General features: G+C 32.5%; 1 protein-coding gene across 4 annotated transcripts in view; it reads left to right on the top strand.

Moving 5' to 3' along the window:
* Gabra2 (gamma-aminobutyric acid type A receptor subunit alpha2) overlaps positions 1–9813 on the top strand; it is a 135442-nt gene extending 125629 nt beyond the window's left edge. For 3 of the 4 annotated variants that reach the window (XM_063240738.1, XM_013154544.3, XM_063240739.1), the window contains 2 exons: positions 2117–2296; positions 7128–9813. In XM_063240738.1, the coding sequence (XP_063096808.1) occupies positions 2117–2296; positions 7128–7424 (477 nt within the window). In that variant the 3' untranslated portion in view covers positions 7425–9813. The remainder of the gene's footprint in view (positions 1–2116; positions 2297–7127) is intronic. The other variant, XM_003471643.5, reaches the window with a different exon arrangement.
* Positions 9814–18554: the final 8741 nt, after the last annotated feature.

Here is an 18554-nt window from a genome sequence, read left to right as displayed (position 1 = left end):
CAATATACTTAAATATCCTGGCCTACCCTACTCTCTTGCAATAGATTTTTTGTCTCTGATTACATCACTGTGTCTCAACTCCTTCATGCATCATGAAAATGATAATCATGTTTATCTTATTGTATCATTGTTCTACAGAACCTTTTCACAGTGATTTGCCTATTTTAAGTGCACAATGAATATTATATAAAGGGGTGAAGTATTGCCACATCAAAATTTATAACCCACATTTTTGTTTTAATATCCAGGATCATCTATAACTAGACATATAACTTTCTTATAAATTTTAGGATCATGCTATGTAACCTCTTCCTTAGAAAATTCCATCTAATTACCACACCTTAATCTGTACATATCTTTTAAAAGAAATGACAGAAGAAATAACAGATACACAAAATGATTTTCATTTGATTTTATAACTTCACCCTACCAGTGTCTAAAAACTTCATCAGCAATCTGTGCTTGAGTGAGAAGCATGACATAATCTCACGTGTCATCATTTTGGAAATATTTCTCAAAGTCTAACATTAAATCTCACTCATCTCCTTCTTACAAGCCTTACATCAAGTCTTCATGATCTCTTGTTATTTTTATAACTTAAGTACTTCTTATCTCCAATCACATCTTCTTCTTCTAATCTATTTTCTGTAATGCTCCCATAGTTAACCTTTTAAAACACGAATCATTTGAGACATAGTTCTTCAGTGAATTATTGTTCTTTTCTTTTTTGTCTTTTTGAGATAGGGTTTTACTATGCAGTTCAGACTGCCCTTGAACTCATTTTGGAGCCAGACCGGTCTTGATCCTGCAGTGATTCTTCTGCCTCATCCTCCTGAGTGCTGGAATTTCAGGCATGCACATCTGCTTCAGGCTACTCTTCAGTCAGTTATTGAAGGCAGTTTTTCAAAAAGCTAAGCTAATGTGGGGCACTATGTAGTTTTCTCATATACTTATTTACAGGATGGATAGTGAAGATATCATTTTAAATTTATTATGTACTTACCTCCATACCTCGGAATATTTGTACTTTAGAGTTGAGGAATTATCAAGTATAATAACTTTATCAAAAACATTCAATAAGCAGTACACATATATTGAAGACACCTAATAGTTTCTGCTAAATATAACAAGCTACAATTATTTCCTGAAGCACTCCTATTTTTATCTCCATGACATTAGACATGCTGATTTCTATTACAATAATATTGTATTTCCTTTCTTAAATAGCAAACTTCTACTTATATTTTAATATCTATGTGACTTTATTTACATTCAATAATTTCAAGACATAATTTACTCCCACATTGTATTTCCACAGAAATGGGCACAAATTCCTTTTGATCATCACATTCAATTTTAGTTTTATTATAAATAACTTCTTGACTACCACGAAGTTACAATCTCTAAGAGAATAAAAGCTTTATCTTATTAATCATTGTATCTGCTGTTACCTAGCAGAGTATCTAACATAGCTTATTTGAGCTGTAGATTAAAATTTTATTTTTAATTCATTTTAATTCTTTTATTTCTAAATCCGAGACAAATCTAAACTGGCTAAGGAAAGCATAAAAAAACTTGGATAATAGATTACTTAAGAACCAGACACAGCAACATATATCCAAATTTTGGAATGTGCCATTGTTTTGTGAGTGGCTCCTTACTTTGTAGAAAACCTCCATTTGCAGTGTTATATATTTACTTAATTTGCATTTTAAATATCCAACCACGCTCCAAAAAAATTTCAAAGAGTTTACAAAAAAAATGTATGAACTTAATTTATAATTAAATATTATAGAAATAGGATATTATTATAAGGAAATAGACTCAAATGTGTTCACCTTTTGACTAGCACATTAACTGCAGACCACAACTATAGTAGTTGAGCTTCGAATGAAAAGCTACTTGGTGATAATATAACACATGAGGAGGGGGAAAGTAATTTTTCTTTAATAAAAGAATGAATATTAGTGAAAAGCTTTTATTGTGCTGACACTGATCTTTTAAATCAAAATGCCATGTGAATTTTATACTAGTGAAAGCTGGGTGCTGTAGCAAGTGATGTCAAATTTTTTGCCAATAAAGGCAGTAATGGATTTCATATTGATGTTTCTTGTAGTCCCCTTCAATAAAAGCTGAAGGCATTATATTAAAATACAACTCATTGAAGGCAATTCTTCAAGGAGCTAAACTAATATGGTTCAAGTGTATAGCTTTCTCATGGCCCAATTTAACCCAAGGAAAGACTTTAGAGTACTTAGAGAAGTGGATGGACTGTTTAACCTTCAAACAATCTTCTGTAAGTATCACTTTTCTTAGTCAGGATGGTTAGCAGACATTAATAGTAGCATTACACAGTCAGGGAGCATGTTGTTGTTTTACAAGCAGGTGGGCTTTCTAGTAGCCACGATGATTGCAAAAAGGCAACCTGATGTGGTAGAAAGAGCATATGCTTTCATTTTGGAGATCTGGGATTTTCTCCAAAGTTTGTTATATTCAATGTTTGATGAGATCCCTGTTTCCTTTTTGTAGGGGGAAATCTCTGAAATCTCCAAATTTAAAGTCATGTAATTGTTGTTTTCATTCACCTCACAGTTGAAATCACTTATAGATATCTGTGTTTTAGTCAATTTTATTTGTTCAAGTAGTAAGCACTTTATCTCCCTCAAAACCACGGTTGGTTTCCCACCATGGTCTATGACATTTTGATTTCTGTAGTGTGGTTGTCCAGCTTGACATTTTAAATGTATATTGGATGACTATAATAATATAATAAATTGAAACCATTTTGTAAATTCTGAAATTTACAAAATATTATTTAAAAACTAGAAAACTAATTGATATGGGTTACAGTCTCTTTTCATCCTATTTCACTGACAATTGAAATGTCAACAAATTATATAACAGCATAATTTACTTTCTCTCCCAAAAGTATCTTAAAAACACATCATTTAGTGATTTTGCTTATAAGTTCCTTTCTTACTCTCCATTTTGCTTATATAGTTCCCAACCACAAGCAAAATAACTCCCATGGCATTGTTTTTAGGTCAAATTTCTTATATTAGTTTCCAGTCTTTCACATTTCTAGGTGGTAAATTTGACGTTTTGGTGGACAATTACATAGTACAATTTCAAACAAGCTATTGAATTATTTTTCTATCATTCTAACAGCATATGTATCCTACTCTATGAAATATCTTTTGTTATATTTCATAGTTTCTATATACAGTTGCTTACCACAGTAACCATTGAAGCAACTGTAATTCATTTATCATTATGGAATTATTTTTGAGTCTATTTTTTGTCAGTACCCTTACTAAGAGTTACACAGAATACATTTTGTGTCTTCGTGAACATATTAAGTGAAAGGAGAAGAAAATGCAGGTATATGCTATAAAGTCAGGTGCCAGGATGCCATGGAAGGGGTGGCTGCTTAATGAGCACATTAGAAAGTGATATCTCAGTAGGTGTGACACAGTACTAGGCTGCTAATGGGAAGAAACAAAAATGTATCTGACTTGAGGACCAATGTGAGATTGACTTCCAGCTCCTCGCTGAATTGTGGTATCATTTACAGGTTAGAAACTCCAGGGTAATGTACATATTTGGGCAGGAAGTGACTGAGCATTTAAGTTGAGTATATATCTGGAGAGTTTATATATTTTTATTACATGAAGATGATCAAATAAATTGAAACAATGATTTTGTAGAAATACTTTATTAGTTATCCATTTTTAGGTATATAAAACTATGACTTGCTTAAAATCAATAGAAAAAAACATTGTCAATATGCCTTTTTCATGTGAACTGCACTTTTAACTTTTAATGTTAATTGTTAACATTTTAGGAACCCAATCTGGTTTTGCTTTTTTTCTCCTAGTCTTTCACTCTGCGTGGTACAAGATAGTATATGTACGTGTTTCAAAATACCTGTCACATTAGATCAAAATTTGCTGTAGTAAATTAGGTATTAGAACTGCTAGAACTATTTTAATTCTCAAAAGAAATAAAAATTATAGAATATTAAAAATTACCTCATGCCAGTGAATACTCTTGAATAGCTAACATAATAGGATTCTTTGTACTATTTCTCTTAATGGATTTGAATATAAGGCAAGGGCTACAGTAAATAAAATAAAAACAGTTTAGAGAGGTCAAAGTCATGTGGTCTATTTATTCATTTGGCTGATAAGATTGCTTGAACCAAAGCCCACATTATGTTCAAATAGTTTTCCATAATAACATGGAAAACTCTCAGCTCAGTTCTTTTGAAAGTTAGTAGTTACTGGGTCAAGGTAGTGTCTCCTAGTAATGGTTTAATTCTTTGGTACTTTTACTAGCACTATGACTTGTCAAATTATAGAATAGAGTAACTAAATAGTACCATGACTTACAGGGAACACCAGTAAATACATTGTGAATACTTTTCTGGTACACTGCTTTAGAAAAGCTTAGCATTAGAAGTTTGTTATAAATATACAAGAGCATCTTTGTTCTATATACACAGCTTTACACAAGAACACAGTTTGCTTTAATATAGATCAATCATTATTATTTTCAAGTAACTAAGGGGAATTATTTTCTGCTTAAAAAAAAACTTTATTAGATTCTCAGTCGGAAATGCTTTGCTGTGTGTTGCCCAGGAGTTCAGGAGATATGGCACCGCAGGGATCCTCTGCCCTTCATTCAGTGAACTGATGAGAAGTTCCAGGTGCCAACACTGATTTATTGACTGCAGATACAACAGATGGCACCTGCACTTTGATTGCTACTCTTCCCCAAAGGATAGTTTCCAAGTTGCAGGGATCACTCTGAAGCCAAACCCATTGCTTTGTTTAATGTTGACACTTCTCTGAAGTTTCCAGTTATATTCAGTTGTTTAAGACACATTTTGAAAAATGAACAGAATAAGATGATGTTTTAATCTAAATCAACAAACCCTATAAATATATATTGGAAACCATTTTTAATACAGTTTCTTATAGAAGCTAGTGTTAGATGAAACATAACCCACTAGCCTGCCAATAGGTGGCGCTAATCTTTGAGTTGTACCTGCTGATGAAGCCCTTCAGGCTGTGTAGCCCCGGTAGCTTCCTGTCAGAATATCTGCTCAGCCAGTTACTCTGCTCTACTTCCATAAACATGTGTATTATACCTTAACATAAAGGTGTGTAATTGAAGGGTATTTGTTGGAGGTGCAGGAAGAATGTTAGTAAAAATACCTTACTGTGACAAAAGTCCTACAGAACAACTAAACCACAGAAGTTTGGAAGTCAGACACATTAATTTTAATGATTTTTCAGTCATTTAGTAGCCAGGGCTGGTCAGGATTCAAATCTTCACTAGCTCCCATTTCTGAAATTATACCTAAGATTAAAGTTATATTTACCTCTTTCTCAGTAGTGAGGTGGAGATGGCACCTGGGGCTGACCACTCGATCTGACACTTTCCAGGGTTAGGCATCTGTGTTTGTCTTTTTCTTGTTTTAAATCAGGCACACACTCCTCCTCCATTCATCAGAGGAGAGCTATATCACCATGATGAAGAAAAGACATTTTATAGTTGCACAAAGTAACAAATGGTACTTCCTCATCGCTTTATCCTGCGGCCAGGTCTGGAAGGATGTCTTGTCAGTAGGGAAAACAGGAAATGAATAAACTTATTTCAGTGAAAGATACGGAATCCAAGCCTGTTTTCAGATCCTTTCTTTTTTGTTTATTTTGAGTATTTGTAATTAGAATACCTAGTGCAAGCAATTCTTTTCTAAGTTGTCTTGTGAATCTGTGACTTTACACTAATCACGATTTTTAAAAATTCATTGTTGGTTTAATTTTATTTGCATTTAGATAACTAACTGTAGACTCTTATTAGGTTGAAACTCATAAGTATTATTCATATTAGTAGGTTTCACTAAGTAGTCTCGTCTGTGTCTGCTTTGTGGAAGGACTTATACTAATTGTTAATATAGAAGTGGTACAAGCCTTCAAAAAGTTTAGGACCTAAAGAAAAAGAAGATATCAATCAAACAATCACATGAATAAGAAAGAATTTACACCTTTCAAAAACTACCACACTGGAGAAAAGTTTGGATATTTTAAAGAGCAGCCAAGGTTAATAAAGAGTTGTAGCAATTAGAGTAGCCTTTTCTGAACAAATAACTTTTAAACCAAACTAAAATATGAGAAGGAAGAGGCTGTGTGAAAAATGAAATGACAAGAAAGCATTCCAGGCTGGGTACCTTATATAAATGGCAAGGGCATCAAACAATGGAAATTATCATAAAATTAGTTATTTCAGTAGATCTTGCACATAATATAAAAAAGAAATCAATGGTAAAAAAAATGTCATTTTTATTGTAACTTCCATGAGATACTATTTAAAAAGTTTAAAGAGTAAAAGTGATATGATGTAATGTGTTTCTTAAAAATATCCTTGTGGCTCTAGTGTGTCTAATGACCGCACATGTTCAAGCCAAACAAGAAAAGAACCAAACAGAATTATTTGGTCCAGACAAGAAATAATAATGATCCAGGCAGAAGCTGATGGCAACCAAATGGTGATTATAAAGTGAAACAGACTGGGAATCACTTAGACAAAAACCTGAGAGTTTATACTTCATTTCCTCTAGGTAGTTTGAGTATTCTTCACTTGATGATGTATATAAAGTTACAATTTCTTACTATCTAAGCAAAGCCTTACTGTAGTTTTGATATGAGGTGGAGTGGAATCCTACTACCAAGTAGAAATTTGGGATCATTCATGTTAGTTTATCATTCTTCTTGTTAAAAAAATGTCTACAATTCACTCATTAATTCAACAAATATTTAAGTGAGCCATAAAATAAAAGTAGTTGTATTATTTATTAAAATTATATTTCTTGTTACTCTTTATGTTGATAACAACAAGCATAATTCTCCAGGTAAACAGTGCCATTGGTTTTGCCCTGGGAATTTCTTCACCTTATGTTTTAATGGTTTTAAGATTTAATAATTTCATGTTTATTTTCCAATTTTCTTTCTTTCTAATGCATGGGAGTATCAGAGTACTCTTTCAGAATTTGAACTGGAGTTTGGAAGATGATGGATAGTAGGTTCAACCTATGCTTTATTAATTCTTCTGTTTTTTAACAGAAAAAAGAGAAAGCATCTGTCATGATACAGAATAATGCTTATGCAGTGGCTGTTGCCAATTACGCCCCGAATCTTTCAAAAGACCCAGTCCTCTCCACCATTTCCAAGAGTGCCACCACGCCAGAACCCAATAAGAAGCCGGAAAACAAGCCAGCTGAAGCCAAGAAAACCTTCAACAGTGTTAGCAAAATTGATAGAATGTCCAGAATAGTTTTCCCAGTTTTGTTTGGTACATTTAATTTAGTTTACTGGGCTACATATTTAAACAGGGAGCCTGTATTAGGGGTCAGTCCTTAAATCTAGACATAGGTTATCTTTGGGATATTTAGTGACCTTAAACTTGGTTTGTTTTGCTATGTACAGTTGACTAATAACTGCTAATTTGTCAATCAGTATGTACAGTATGTATATAGTGATATAGCGTATCAGTAGACCTTTCACAGAGGTATGCATTTGCTAATTTACAGAAATGTGAGCAGAAACACCCTAAACTAAAAAGAGCCATTGCCTTTTTTAAAGATTTACCAAGGACATGGTTTATAGTGGTTTTCAGAAGACCTGATTTATTTCCTATTCTTCTAATAATAATGAAATTTGAGATTCTATATAATCCTTTATGGAATGTTTGATTTTGGAGTATTTTTTACTGTTGGTTAATTATAATAGAAGATAATGTCGGTAAAGATAAATTCTCCGCAGAATCTCATATCTGCAACATCACTTCCCCTCATGAGTGCTCAGAATCCCTGCTATTATAATTGGAAGCTTGACGTACATAAAAAGAAAAACTAGAGATTCAAAATCAGCTTTTAATTACTCTGTAGAATATCTATAGCCTTGTACATATTATAGCATGACAAACTCAAGTAATTATGAGTCACCCTGACAAGATGTTAATTATGCCTACAATTTAATAACTACTGGACTGTCATGGTCAGTATATTTTTAGCTTCAGAATTCATTTGAAAATAATTGAAATTCTGCGACTTACTTCATTCACTTCAAGCTACCTAAAATTAAAAATAAAGAGTAAATGTGTCTTACTCTTTCCAGGTATGTGTTGTACTAAAATTTATCAGCTAAATTATTTCTTTCCTTTCCTCCTTTCCTTCCTTCCTTTCTTTCTTTCTTTCTTTCTTTCTTTCTTTCTTTCTTTCTTTCTTTCTTCTTTCTTTCTTTCTTCATTTTGGTGCTGGAGACTGAAAAATTACCCAGTTTGGTTGCTGTTGAGCAACATTCATATTGGATTAGAAAATTGTGCCAAAAACTCCAATTGCTGAGAATTAATAGGTGTCCCAGACTACAGATGAGCACTTATAAGATTCTCTTCTTTCCTGTTTACTGCAAATTCTGCCTTAAGGCTTCTTTTCATCAGGACTCAGAAGCCACTAATTAAAAAGGAAAGGGTAGTTAGTTGGCACATTTTTCTGATTTGAAAGCAGCTCTTTAAGAAAAGAATTAATATGTATCTGCTTTTGTAAACTGCAACTTTAAATTTCACTGACTCAAATTTACAACAGCTTTGTATACCAGAAAAGGTTTTGGTAAGAGATGAGCATTTTTAAACCATGAACTTCAAACATCACCAACAGATTGTGGACAATCTTTGCACACACACTGAAACACATTCACACACACAAATAAATGAGAAGCCACAATTTTATACAACTATGAATTAATAGTAAAATTTGTTTTTATTTTAATATTTAAAAATGTTCCTTATGTCCCTGAAATATGCTAGTAAAAATTAACAAATACTTGCCTGGATTCAAAGTTTTATGGCAAACCTAAAATACTTTTAATTGACGTGTACATTAGCAGTTATTAGTTAACTTGTAATAATAAACGCACCTTAATGATGTTTTTGTAGCAACATAAGTAGTCAAATAGTAGCATTTCTTGCAATTTTGTACAGTATTTGATTATAGTGCAAAAATAAGTATGTTCACAAAATCAATAAAAAGAGTATCTTATGGAAAAAAGCAAAATGTTAACAAAAATTGTTTTCCTTTGCCTCTCAATTTTTCTATTTTCTTTAAGTGTGAAAATATTATGTGTTGTGCATGATTGTATTAATACTAAGGTCACAAATGCATCTGATTAACCAAGTCTCCTGTAAAGACAGTTTTGGCATTAAAAATTCCCTCACAAAAATAATCCATAATCCTTAATAAAATTGTTACCTGAGCCAATAAATGCATTTCTTTAATTCCCTTTCCATGAATATTTTTTGTTATCTAAGTAGTTTTAAAATGTTCACTCTATGCATACATTGGAATAGAAGATACCCTATTTTCTTACACATTTATATAGAGCACAGCTCCTTGATATAGCCTAGATATGTGTGCCTTAGTATATGGAAGTATTAGTGCCCGAAGGCAAGCAAGGAAAATGCTTTTTATGGTATATGTTATTAAACACTTTAAAAATATTTTTAAATTCTGCACTGCTCCTTTAGTGTCTATCAGTTATAAATATGTACATATGTAAACGTAGTTGTAAATAACAGTTTCTGTAGGAAAACCGAAGATTCATCTGAACCCTGGGGAAAGGATTGTGACTACATTTAAGGCAACTGTTTTTATGAGTGTTTATAGTAGATTTACCAGAAAAGCTGCTGTTATTGTTACGCTTAGAAACAATTGGAATTTTTCGTTTCACTCATTAAAATCTTATTTTAGCCTAATGACATTCTGATGTCTCAGTTTCTCAGTGACTTTCAGAATTTTCCATTATTTTTCCAACTTTGATATATTTTATGTGGTCAATTTTCTCAAAATTTTGATAAATCAAAAGGCATGTTTGTTTTTGTTGCACAAAAACAAGGCATCTCATGGTGAAGGATTAAAGTTGTAGAAGCAGAAGTGCTATGATTACTCACTTTTCTGTAAGCCATTTAAAAACCTGAACTAAAGATAAGAATGTATCACTGCGTCCAATTTTCAGAAGACACACTTTTATTTTATTAACATAGGTCTCTATCACTTATAAAAGTAAAAATAACTTATTTTATGGAGTTTTACAATGGCATAGAGTTATGGTATTTCAAAATATAGACAAATACTTGTACATATATAGATAGATCATTTCAAAATCATATTGCAAATACTTTAACACATTTTACCTTGGGTTCTGTACCTGCTAATATAGATGTGTTCTGTATCTGTGGATGTAGGCCTTAAAAATTACACATATCACATTCACAGAATTTAGTGGAAAATTAAACTCTCATTCTTATAAGTAAATTAGAGATGTAAATTAATTTAGTGTTGAGTGGTTTAATGAGCTACGATAACACGCTGAGGTAGTGCTGTTTTGCTCTGTTCTGCTATTCATGTTCCTATTTTTTTATGAAATTGAAAATAATATAACTTTAATAATTTTAAAATTTCCATTATTTTTAATAGCATCAGCATAACCTCAAGAAATCGTTTCAGGGATTCCTCTATTTCAAATTTAGCTCACGTTTGAGTATATAAGCTCCTTTGAGTCATAGCTCTAACACTGTTCTTTAAAAAGAGTATTATTCATTTGAAAAATAACACAGAAGCTGCTATTTTACTCTTTTTTATTGGAAAATATATTTAGCAAGATGATATATTTCTAAAAATATAAATATATATGGAGAGGAGAGAAGGAGGGAAGGAGAGACAGAGAGAGAGACAGACACAGAGAGACAGAGAGAGAGAGTGTGTCTATATTCCTGTTTTAGAAAACTAAACTTTGCCATCATGTTATCATGAATTTCAGAACAGCACCAAAGCTCTACAAATAATACACTTGGTCATGGCTGTCAACCTGCCAGTCAGGGGGACAGGAAATGGCTTAAGTCACCTTTTGCTCACATCTACTAGCATCTGCATCAACGTTCTAGGCTTAATGCCCTCTGACACGGGTCTATGAATCAAAGGCATGTTCGTTACTTTGTTTAAAATCTGAGGACACATTAATACTAAAGAGGTTATTATTGTTCCTAGTCTTCTTACACTCCTATATGCATTTACATATTTTCCTTCTGTTAAAATCATTAGAATTTCAAGGGAATCCTGAGCGCCCCTACTGCAGCCCAGTTACCATACTACTCTTTATCAGTGAGGCCCATGGGGACCTGTTGCTTTCCTGCTGCTTACCTGTGAGGGTACAGACGGAGAAAGCTGAAGCTGGTGACGGCTGCAGTTCATTCTTAACATCTGTGTGTTTGGGAACTGTGGGCTCTGTACCAAACTACTTGTGCCATGTAAGCAGGATAAATTATTAAATAATTATTTTAAAAATTGTGTTTTAAAATGAAAGTCATGCTTAATAAAATATTTAATATTGATAGAACTTTCCTTTCAAAAGTTGGTTAAAGATATCAACATTTTCCTTCACATCTTCATGAAATTCTAAGAGGATAAAAGGGAGATGAAACTTCAATGAATGGATGCCGTGAGAAAACTGAATGCATTGCTAAGTAAATCCAACGAAGCAGCTTCCTTTCTCCTATACTAAAATAGTGAACAAATTAGAAGGACTTATGAGTTTGCTTCTCTTACTATAAGTATTATGACTAAAATAGAGAATATTTATGTGAAAGGCCTTTGACCATAATAAATTATTCAAAATTTATTCCTTATAAATTTATAACATTATTATTAGAGTTCTTATGAAGGAACATATTTAGATCACTTTGTCTCTTCTTTAGTTGAATTTTTAAAGTTGCATTTTTTATATAAACAACAATTTATAATGATAATTTGTACTTTATCTCAGATCCATCAGTACTGTATTTAACACATAACATCACCTAATATTGCCAATAAAACACATTTCAATATATAGTGATAGTCCCAAAGAATGTTTAGTAAGGTCTTATCTTTGTGTGTGTGTGTAGTTCCCAGATCATATGAAAGAATATTTTGAGAAATTCAGATAAATTTTTAGTTTAAAGCATTTAATTTATTGATAGATCCAATCACAAATGTGGTTCCTGTAAAACTTGCAGTGAACTCAGTCAATCGAATAGCTCTTTCAATAGATGGATAACAAATGTTAGAGTTGTGCTTGAGTTATACATATGATTAGTAATATTCTTTCCATATGAATACATTGTTCTAATGTATTAACAGTTCTCAGCCATTAAGTTCAGAAAGATCTTGTGATTCTGCTTAGTAAGATAAGAAAGAACTTTCTTTGAATTCCAGATGTCTCAAAGGTTTGCAAAAGCTCTTTTAAAAATTATTATCTGGGATTCTAGTAGTTGCATGCCTTAGGAATGTAATAAAGTTTATGTTCTTTTTCTTGTTAAAATTAAATATCTGAGCAATAATTTGCAAATGTAATCTATATTCATTTCTAAGATTCAATCTTTACTTCTTGAATTGAAACTGTTCTGAGAGCTCATTCCTTTTTAGTCAATGTTCTAAGCAGTTTACCCACTGATGCACCTATATTAATCATAATTATTGTGGGATTAATAAAGTTAGGGAAGGCTAGAATTTCTATATATTATTCTAACTTATTCTTGGCAAAGTAATTTTTTAAAAAACTGGAATTTTTTTCTGCTTTAGTTCAAATTTATATTTTTTGAGGACACCCATCAAATTGTGCTCTTCTAAATAACAAAACTAGGAAAAGTACCCTGTGCATCAACCATGAATCTATTTTTGTGATTTTAGTTCTCTGTGAAAGTATACTGCATTTTTCATTTTGGTCCATATGTAATCATGTATTAAAATAATTAATTTGATTAAGCACATGAAAAATAAATACTTTGCACTGTATTTTATTCTATTATTTCTTACTTTTCTAGTTTTGATAGCAGTTAGATAATATTTAGTTTTCATGAAACACATATACATTCACTTTAAAGATTATATATTCATTACATATTGAGCCCATCAAATATTTTGTTTTAAGTTATTATTTATAGAAATCAGTCTAAGTTGATCACAAATAAATGTCATTTTGGACTGTAAGTATTGAGCTAGTTTAATGAGTGTGAAACTTTCCTTCTTTGTGCCTCATTTTAAAAGACTTGCTGCTAGAATACAACAAATTATACTGCATTGGAGAAAGCTGAGTATCTTTCATGAAGTTTATGAAATTCGATTGTTGAGAAACAATGGCCCTGCATTAAACTTTTCCTTTCCTGAATAAATTCATGATTTTTATTGATCCTGGATATCTGCAACACATTTGATAATAAGGATATTGATATTCTATTGGTTTTCAAGATTTTCCTGAGTGAATACAGACATGTCTTCACATCCTCCAAATAGAATAATGTGGACTTCCTTGAAATATTCCCTTTGGAAGTGATATGCAGGAAAAAATTTAAAATATTTTATCTTTCTTGCTAATTTGCAAAAGGAAAAGAAATAAAATGTTTCCCCTTGCTGCTAGTTAATTTTTAAGTATACATATAGAAAATGTATGATGAGGCACCAACATTAAGCTTTGAATAGCTTATATGAAATTTGAAGTTTTCTGGATAACATTATATATTGCATTCTATAAGTTAAGAAAATCTAGGAGTTAACAATATTTATAATTTCTGATCTTGCTGTAACTGGGTAAAGCCAATAACTTTTACATATGTAAATCTCTTTATTGAACATCTCTTTATATTTAATGTTTAAAAAGATCATCACAAATCATAGACAAATGAATTCTACACATTATCTTTTTGTACATACTAAAATTGATTTAAACAGATTTGTTCTGAAAATTATAAGAATTTTGTACTCCATTGGGGGAATCTTCAGGAAAATAAAATTTATTGTAAATGTGGTTCTTTTTTTATTTTTGAATATAACATGCTATTTTTTATTAGTAGGTTTAAATGTCAGTTCCTTAAACTTCTTTTTAAAATGAGAAGATATAGAGTGATAGAAAAATATGAAAACTTCTGAAATATTTTAGAGGAAGCATTAATGACTAATTTACATATATTAAACACATCAAGGCAGTGGTTCTTTGGAAAATATATGTTCACTCCAAAAATTAGTTATGTCATATACTTAAAGTGTCACATTTACATAAAATTACTGAATAAAATAAATCAGATTTTTTTCTTTAGATAGTATCAAGTCCATCATTATATCTGTAAACCTGGAAGTCTGACAGCTTTTTGTTTGAATCATTTTCTTCATTTAATGCAATATTATTTAAATGAATTTCTTGCTCAATCCAGGGTACTGGGTAGCCAGAGGTGAGTGTCTGTGCACCATCCCAAGCCCTGGGAGTTTAAGATCACTGCTCCCAGTGGTCAAGGAACTGCACAGCTTCCCGCCACACTCAACTGGCTCTTCAGGTCTTGGGCCTGCCCACACCACCCTCAGTGACCCTCTCTCAGTCCAGGGAACTAGGCGGCCAGAGGTGAGTGTCTATGCACCATCCCAAGCCCTGGGAGTTTAATGTCATCACTCCCAGTGGTCAAGGAACTGCACAGCTTCCCGCCACACTTGACCAACTCCAGCTCCTGCAGGTTTTCAGCCTGCCTGCGCCACCCCCAGTTACCCTCTCTCAATCTTGGGAACTGGGCAGCCAGAGTCCCATGGGAAGCCCTGGAACAACACTTGAAACAGGAAAATATAGGAAAATGACAATGCAAAAGACCAAAATGCAATCTCAAATCTCCAGCCCATTCTAAGAAAGCTTAGGAGCTATGTACATAGAAGAAAATACATGTCATACAACTAAAATACCTAAAATAATACAACTGAAATAAGCATATCCAGGAAGCTTCAAAGAAATTCAAACTAGAAATAATCTCCCAGGTAAAAGAAGAAATGCTAAAAGTAATAACAGAGATGCTGAACACATCTAAAGAAGACACAGTTAAAAAATTAGAGGGACAAACCCAAAAGATATAATCCCTGGATGAACAATATAACAAACAGAATACATGAAGCAGATGTAAAGAGATATACAGGAAATCAAAAATGCCATTGAAAGTTGTCAAAACCAACTTAACGAAAGTGAAGACAGAATTTCAGAACTCACCAAAGACAAAATTGCAGTCTGTGAACAAGAAAGGAAAGATTTTTTATAAATAACAAAGAATCAGAAAATAACAATTCAATAGCTGCAAGATGATGCAAAGAAAAACAACATAATATTGATAGGGATAAATGAAAAAGAAGGAGACAACACAAATTATATCAAAAGGCTATTTACAGAAAGAGTAGCTGAAAATGTCCCAAACATGAGAATGGAAACATTAGAATCAATGAAGCATAAACAACTCCAAATAATCATGACCAAAATAAAACTACACCCAGAAATATAATAGTCACAATCCCAGAAATCTACCAAAAGAAAAGAATATTAAAAGCTATTAGAGACAAAAGACAGATCATCTATAAGGGAAAATCTATCAGAATTACAGCAGACTTCCCAACACAAACAATGAATTCAAGAAGGGCATGGGGTGAAGTATTTCAAATACTAAAGGAAAATGATTTCCAACATAGACTGATTTACCCTGCAGAACTGTCCTTCAAAATGGATGGAGAAATAAGATACTTCCATGACAAAGAACAGCTGAAAAACTTCATGATCACCAGGCCAACCCTGCAAAGAATACAGAAAGACAGTTTAGATACACTTAGAAAAAAACTCCAACCAAAGCAGACAATTAAACAGAACAGAAAGATGAAGATGCAACAGCAGAAAGATTACGTCAGCAATAAACCAATATATAACAGTTATAACCATTAATGTAAATGGTCTCAATGCACCAATTAAAAGAAACAGACTAGCAGAATGGATCAAGAAACAACACCTAACCATGTGCTGTCTACAAGAAACCTATCTAAGACAAAAGGAAACTTGCAGACTAAAATTCAAAGGATAGAAAACAATACTTCATACAACAGGAACCAAAAAAAAAAAGTTGGGGTAACTATTCTGTTTGCAGACAATGTGAACTTCAAGAATGATCTGAACAGATAAAGAAGGTCATTACATACTGGTTAGGAGAAATCTTCAAGAGGAAGAGATAACCTTCTTAAATATATATGCATCAAATTCCTAGCACCAGGTTATACAAAGCAAGTATTAATAGACATGAAAAATCAAATAAGCAATAACACAACTACAGCAGGAGACCTTAACATCATTGACACCAAGGGACAGATCAACCAGACAGAAAATCCGCAAAGAAATAACATAACCGAGTCAAACTTATGAACAAATGGAGTTGATAGACATATACAGAATATTCCATCCAAAAAAATCAGAATACACATTCTCAGCAATACATGGGACATCCTCTAAAATAGACCATATATTAGCCCACAGAACATATTTAAATAAATGCAAAAGAGTTGAAATTATACCATGCATGTTATCAGATCATAGCACCATGAAACTAGAAGTTAATGATAAAAGAAACTGCAAAAGTCCCACAAACACATGGAAATTAAATAACACACTCTTGAGCAATCAGTGGGGCACAGGGGAAATTAAAGAAGAAATTAAACAGTACCTACAAGCAAATGAAAATACAAATACAACTTACCAGAATCTGTGGAATGCAATGAAAGCAGTCCTCAGAGGGAAACTTGTTGCACTGAGTTCCCACATCAGGAAAACAGAACGAATACAAATAAATAACCTGATGTTACACCTCAAACATATAGAAAAAGAAGAGCAAGTCAAGTCTAAAGCCAAAAGAAGGGAAGAAATTATAAAAATCAGAGCAGAAATCAATGCTTTAGAGACTAAGAAAACAATCCAAAAAATCAATGAATCAAAGAGTTCGTTCTTTAAAAGATAAATAAAATTGATAAGCCCCTAGCCAACATTATTTTAAAAAGGGAAGAAAAAGCTCAAATTCATGCAACAAGAAATGGAAAAAGTGAATCACTACAGACTTTGTAGAAATACAGAAGAACATCAACACCTATTTCAAAAACCTTTACTCTCATAGGTTGATAACACAGAAGAAATGGGCAGACTCCTAGAAACATATGAAGTACCAAAGCTAGGTCAAGAAGATGTAAAACTGCTGAAAAACCCAATTTCTATTAATGAAATTGAAAATGTAATTAATATGTAAAATGTGAGTCCATATCTACAAAGAAAAGTCCAGGCCCAGACAGATTCATTGTGGAATTCTACATGAAATACAAAGCAGACTTAATGCTGACACTCCTCAAATTCTTCAATAAAATTGAAAGGGAAGCAATCCTTCCTAAGTCATTCCTGGAAGAATATATTACTCTAGTAACAAAACCTGAAAAAGACCCAACTAAAAAAGAGAACTACAGGCCAATCTCCCTTATGAACACAGATGCAAAAATCCTCATTAAAATATTGGCAAATAGAATGCAGCAAATCATCAAGAATATTATACACCATGACCAAGTGGGATTCATACAAGGCACGTAGGGATGGTTCTTCATACATAAATCAGTAAATGTAATCCATCATATAAATAAAGTCAAAAATAAGCACATAATCATTTCTATAGATGCAGAAAAATGTTTTAACAAGATCCTACATTCATGCATAAGAACCTTACAAAAAATTGGAATAGATGGTCTTTACCTCAGTATGATAAAGGCCATCTATGAAGGACCAACAGCCAAAATCATATTAAAAGGCTAAAAACTGAAGGCCTTTACCTCAAAATCAGGCACAAAACAAGGATGTCCCTTATCATCACTCCTATTCAATATAGTACTGGAAATACTAGCCAGAGCAATAAGACAAAACAGAAAAATGAATGGGCTAACAATAGGAAATGAGTAAGTTAAATTATCATTATTTACATATGACCTGCTACTCTACATAGAAAACCCACAAAACTTCATTGAACATCTCATAGATATAATAAATAAATTCAGCAATATAGCTGGATACAAAACCAATACTCAAAATTCAATAGCATCCCTATGCACTAACAACAAAATCACTGAGAGAGAAATCAGTGAAGCCACACCCTTCACACTAGCATTCTAAAAAAAATGAAATACTTAGGAACAAATCTCACAAAAGAAGTGAAAGATCTATACAGGGAAAATTATAACACCCTGAAAAAGAAATCGAAGAGGATATACACTAGCAACAAAATCCCAGAGAGAGAAATAAGAGAAGCCACACCCTTCACACTAGCAACAAAAAAAGTGGTATATTTAGGAATTACTCTCACAAAAGAAGTGAAAGACCTATGCAGGGAAAATTATAATGCACTGAAAAATGAAATTGAAGATGATCTCAGAAAATGGAAAGACATCCCTTGCTCATGGATAGGAAGAATAAATATTGTAAAAATGGCCATTCTCCCAAAACTGTTATACAGATTCAATGCAATCCCAATAAAAATATCATCAACATACCTCATAGATCTCGAGAAATCACTCCTAAAATTCCTCTGGAGTGAGAAGAGACCCAGAATAGCAAAGACAGTTCTAAGCAGCAAAGGCAAGGCAGGAGGCA

This window comes from Cavia porcellus, unplaced genomic scaffold, assembly GCF_034190915.1.
Source record: "Cavia porcellus strain 051 isolate PalLab524CR breed Dunkin Hartley unplaced genomic scaffold, mCavPor4.1 scaffold_30, whole genome shotgun sequence".
Taxonomy (NCBI): domain Eukaryota; kingdom Metazoa; phylum Chordata; class Mammalia; order Rodentia; family Caviidae; genus Cavia; species Cavia porcellus.
Note: the sequence above shows the minus strand (reverse complement) of the source record. Positions and strands in the feature narration are given on the sequence as shown.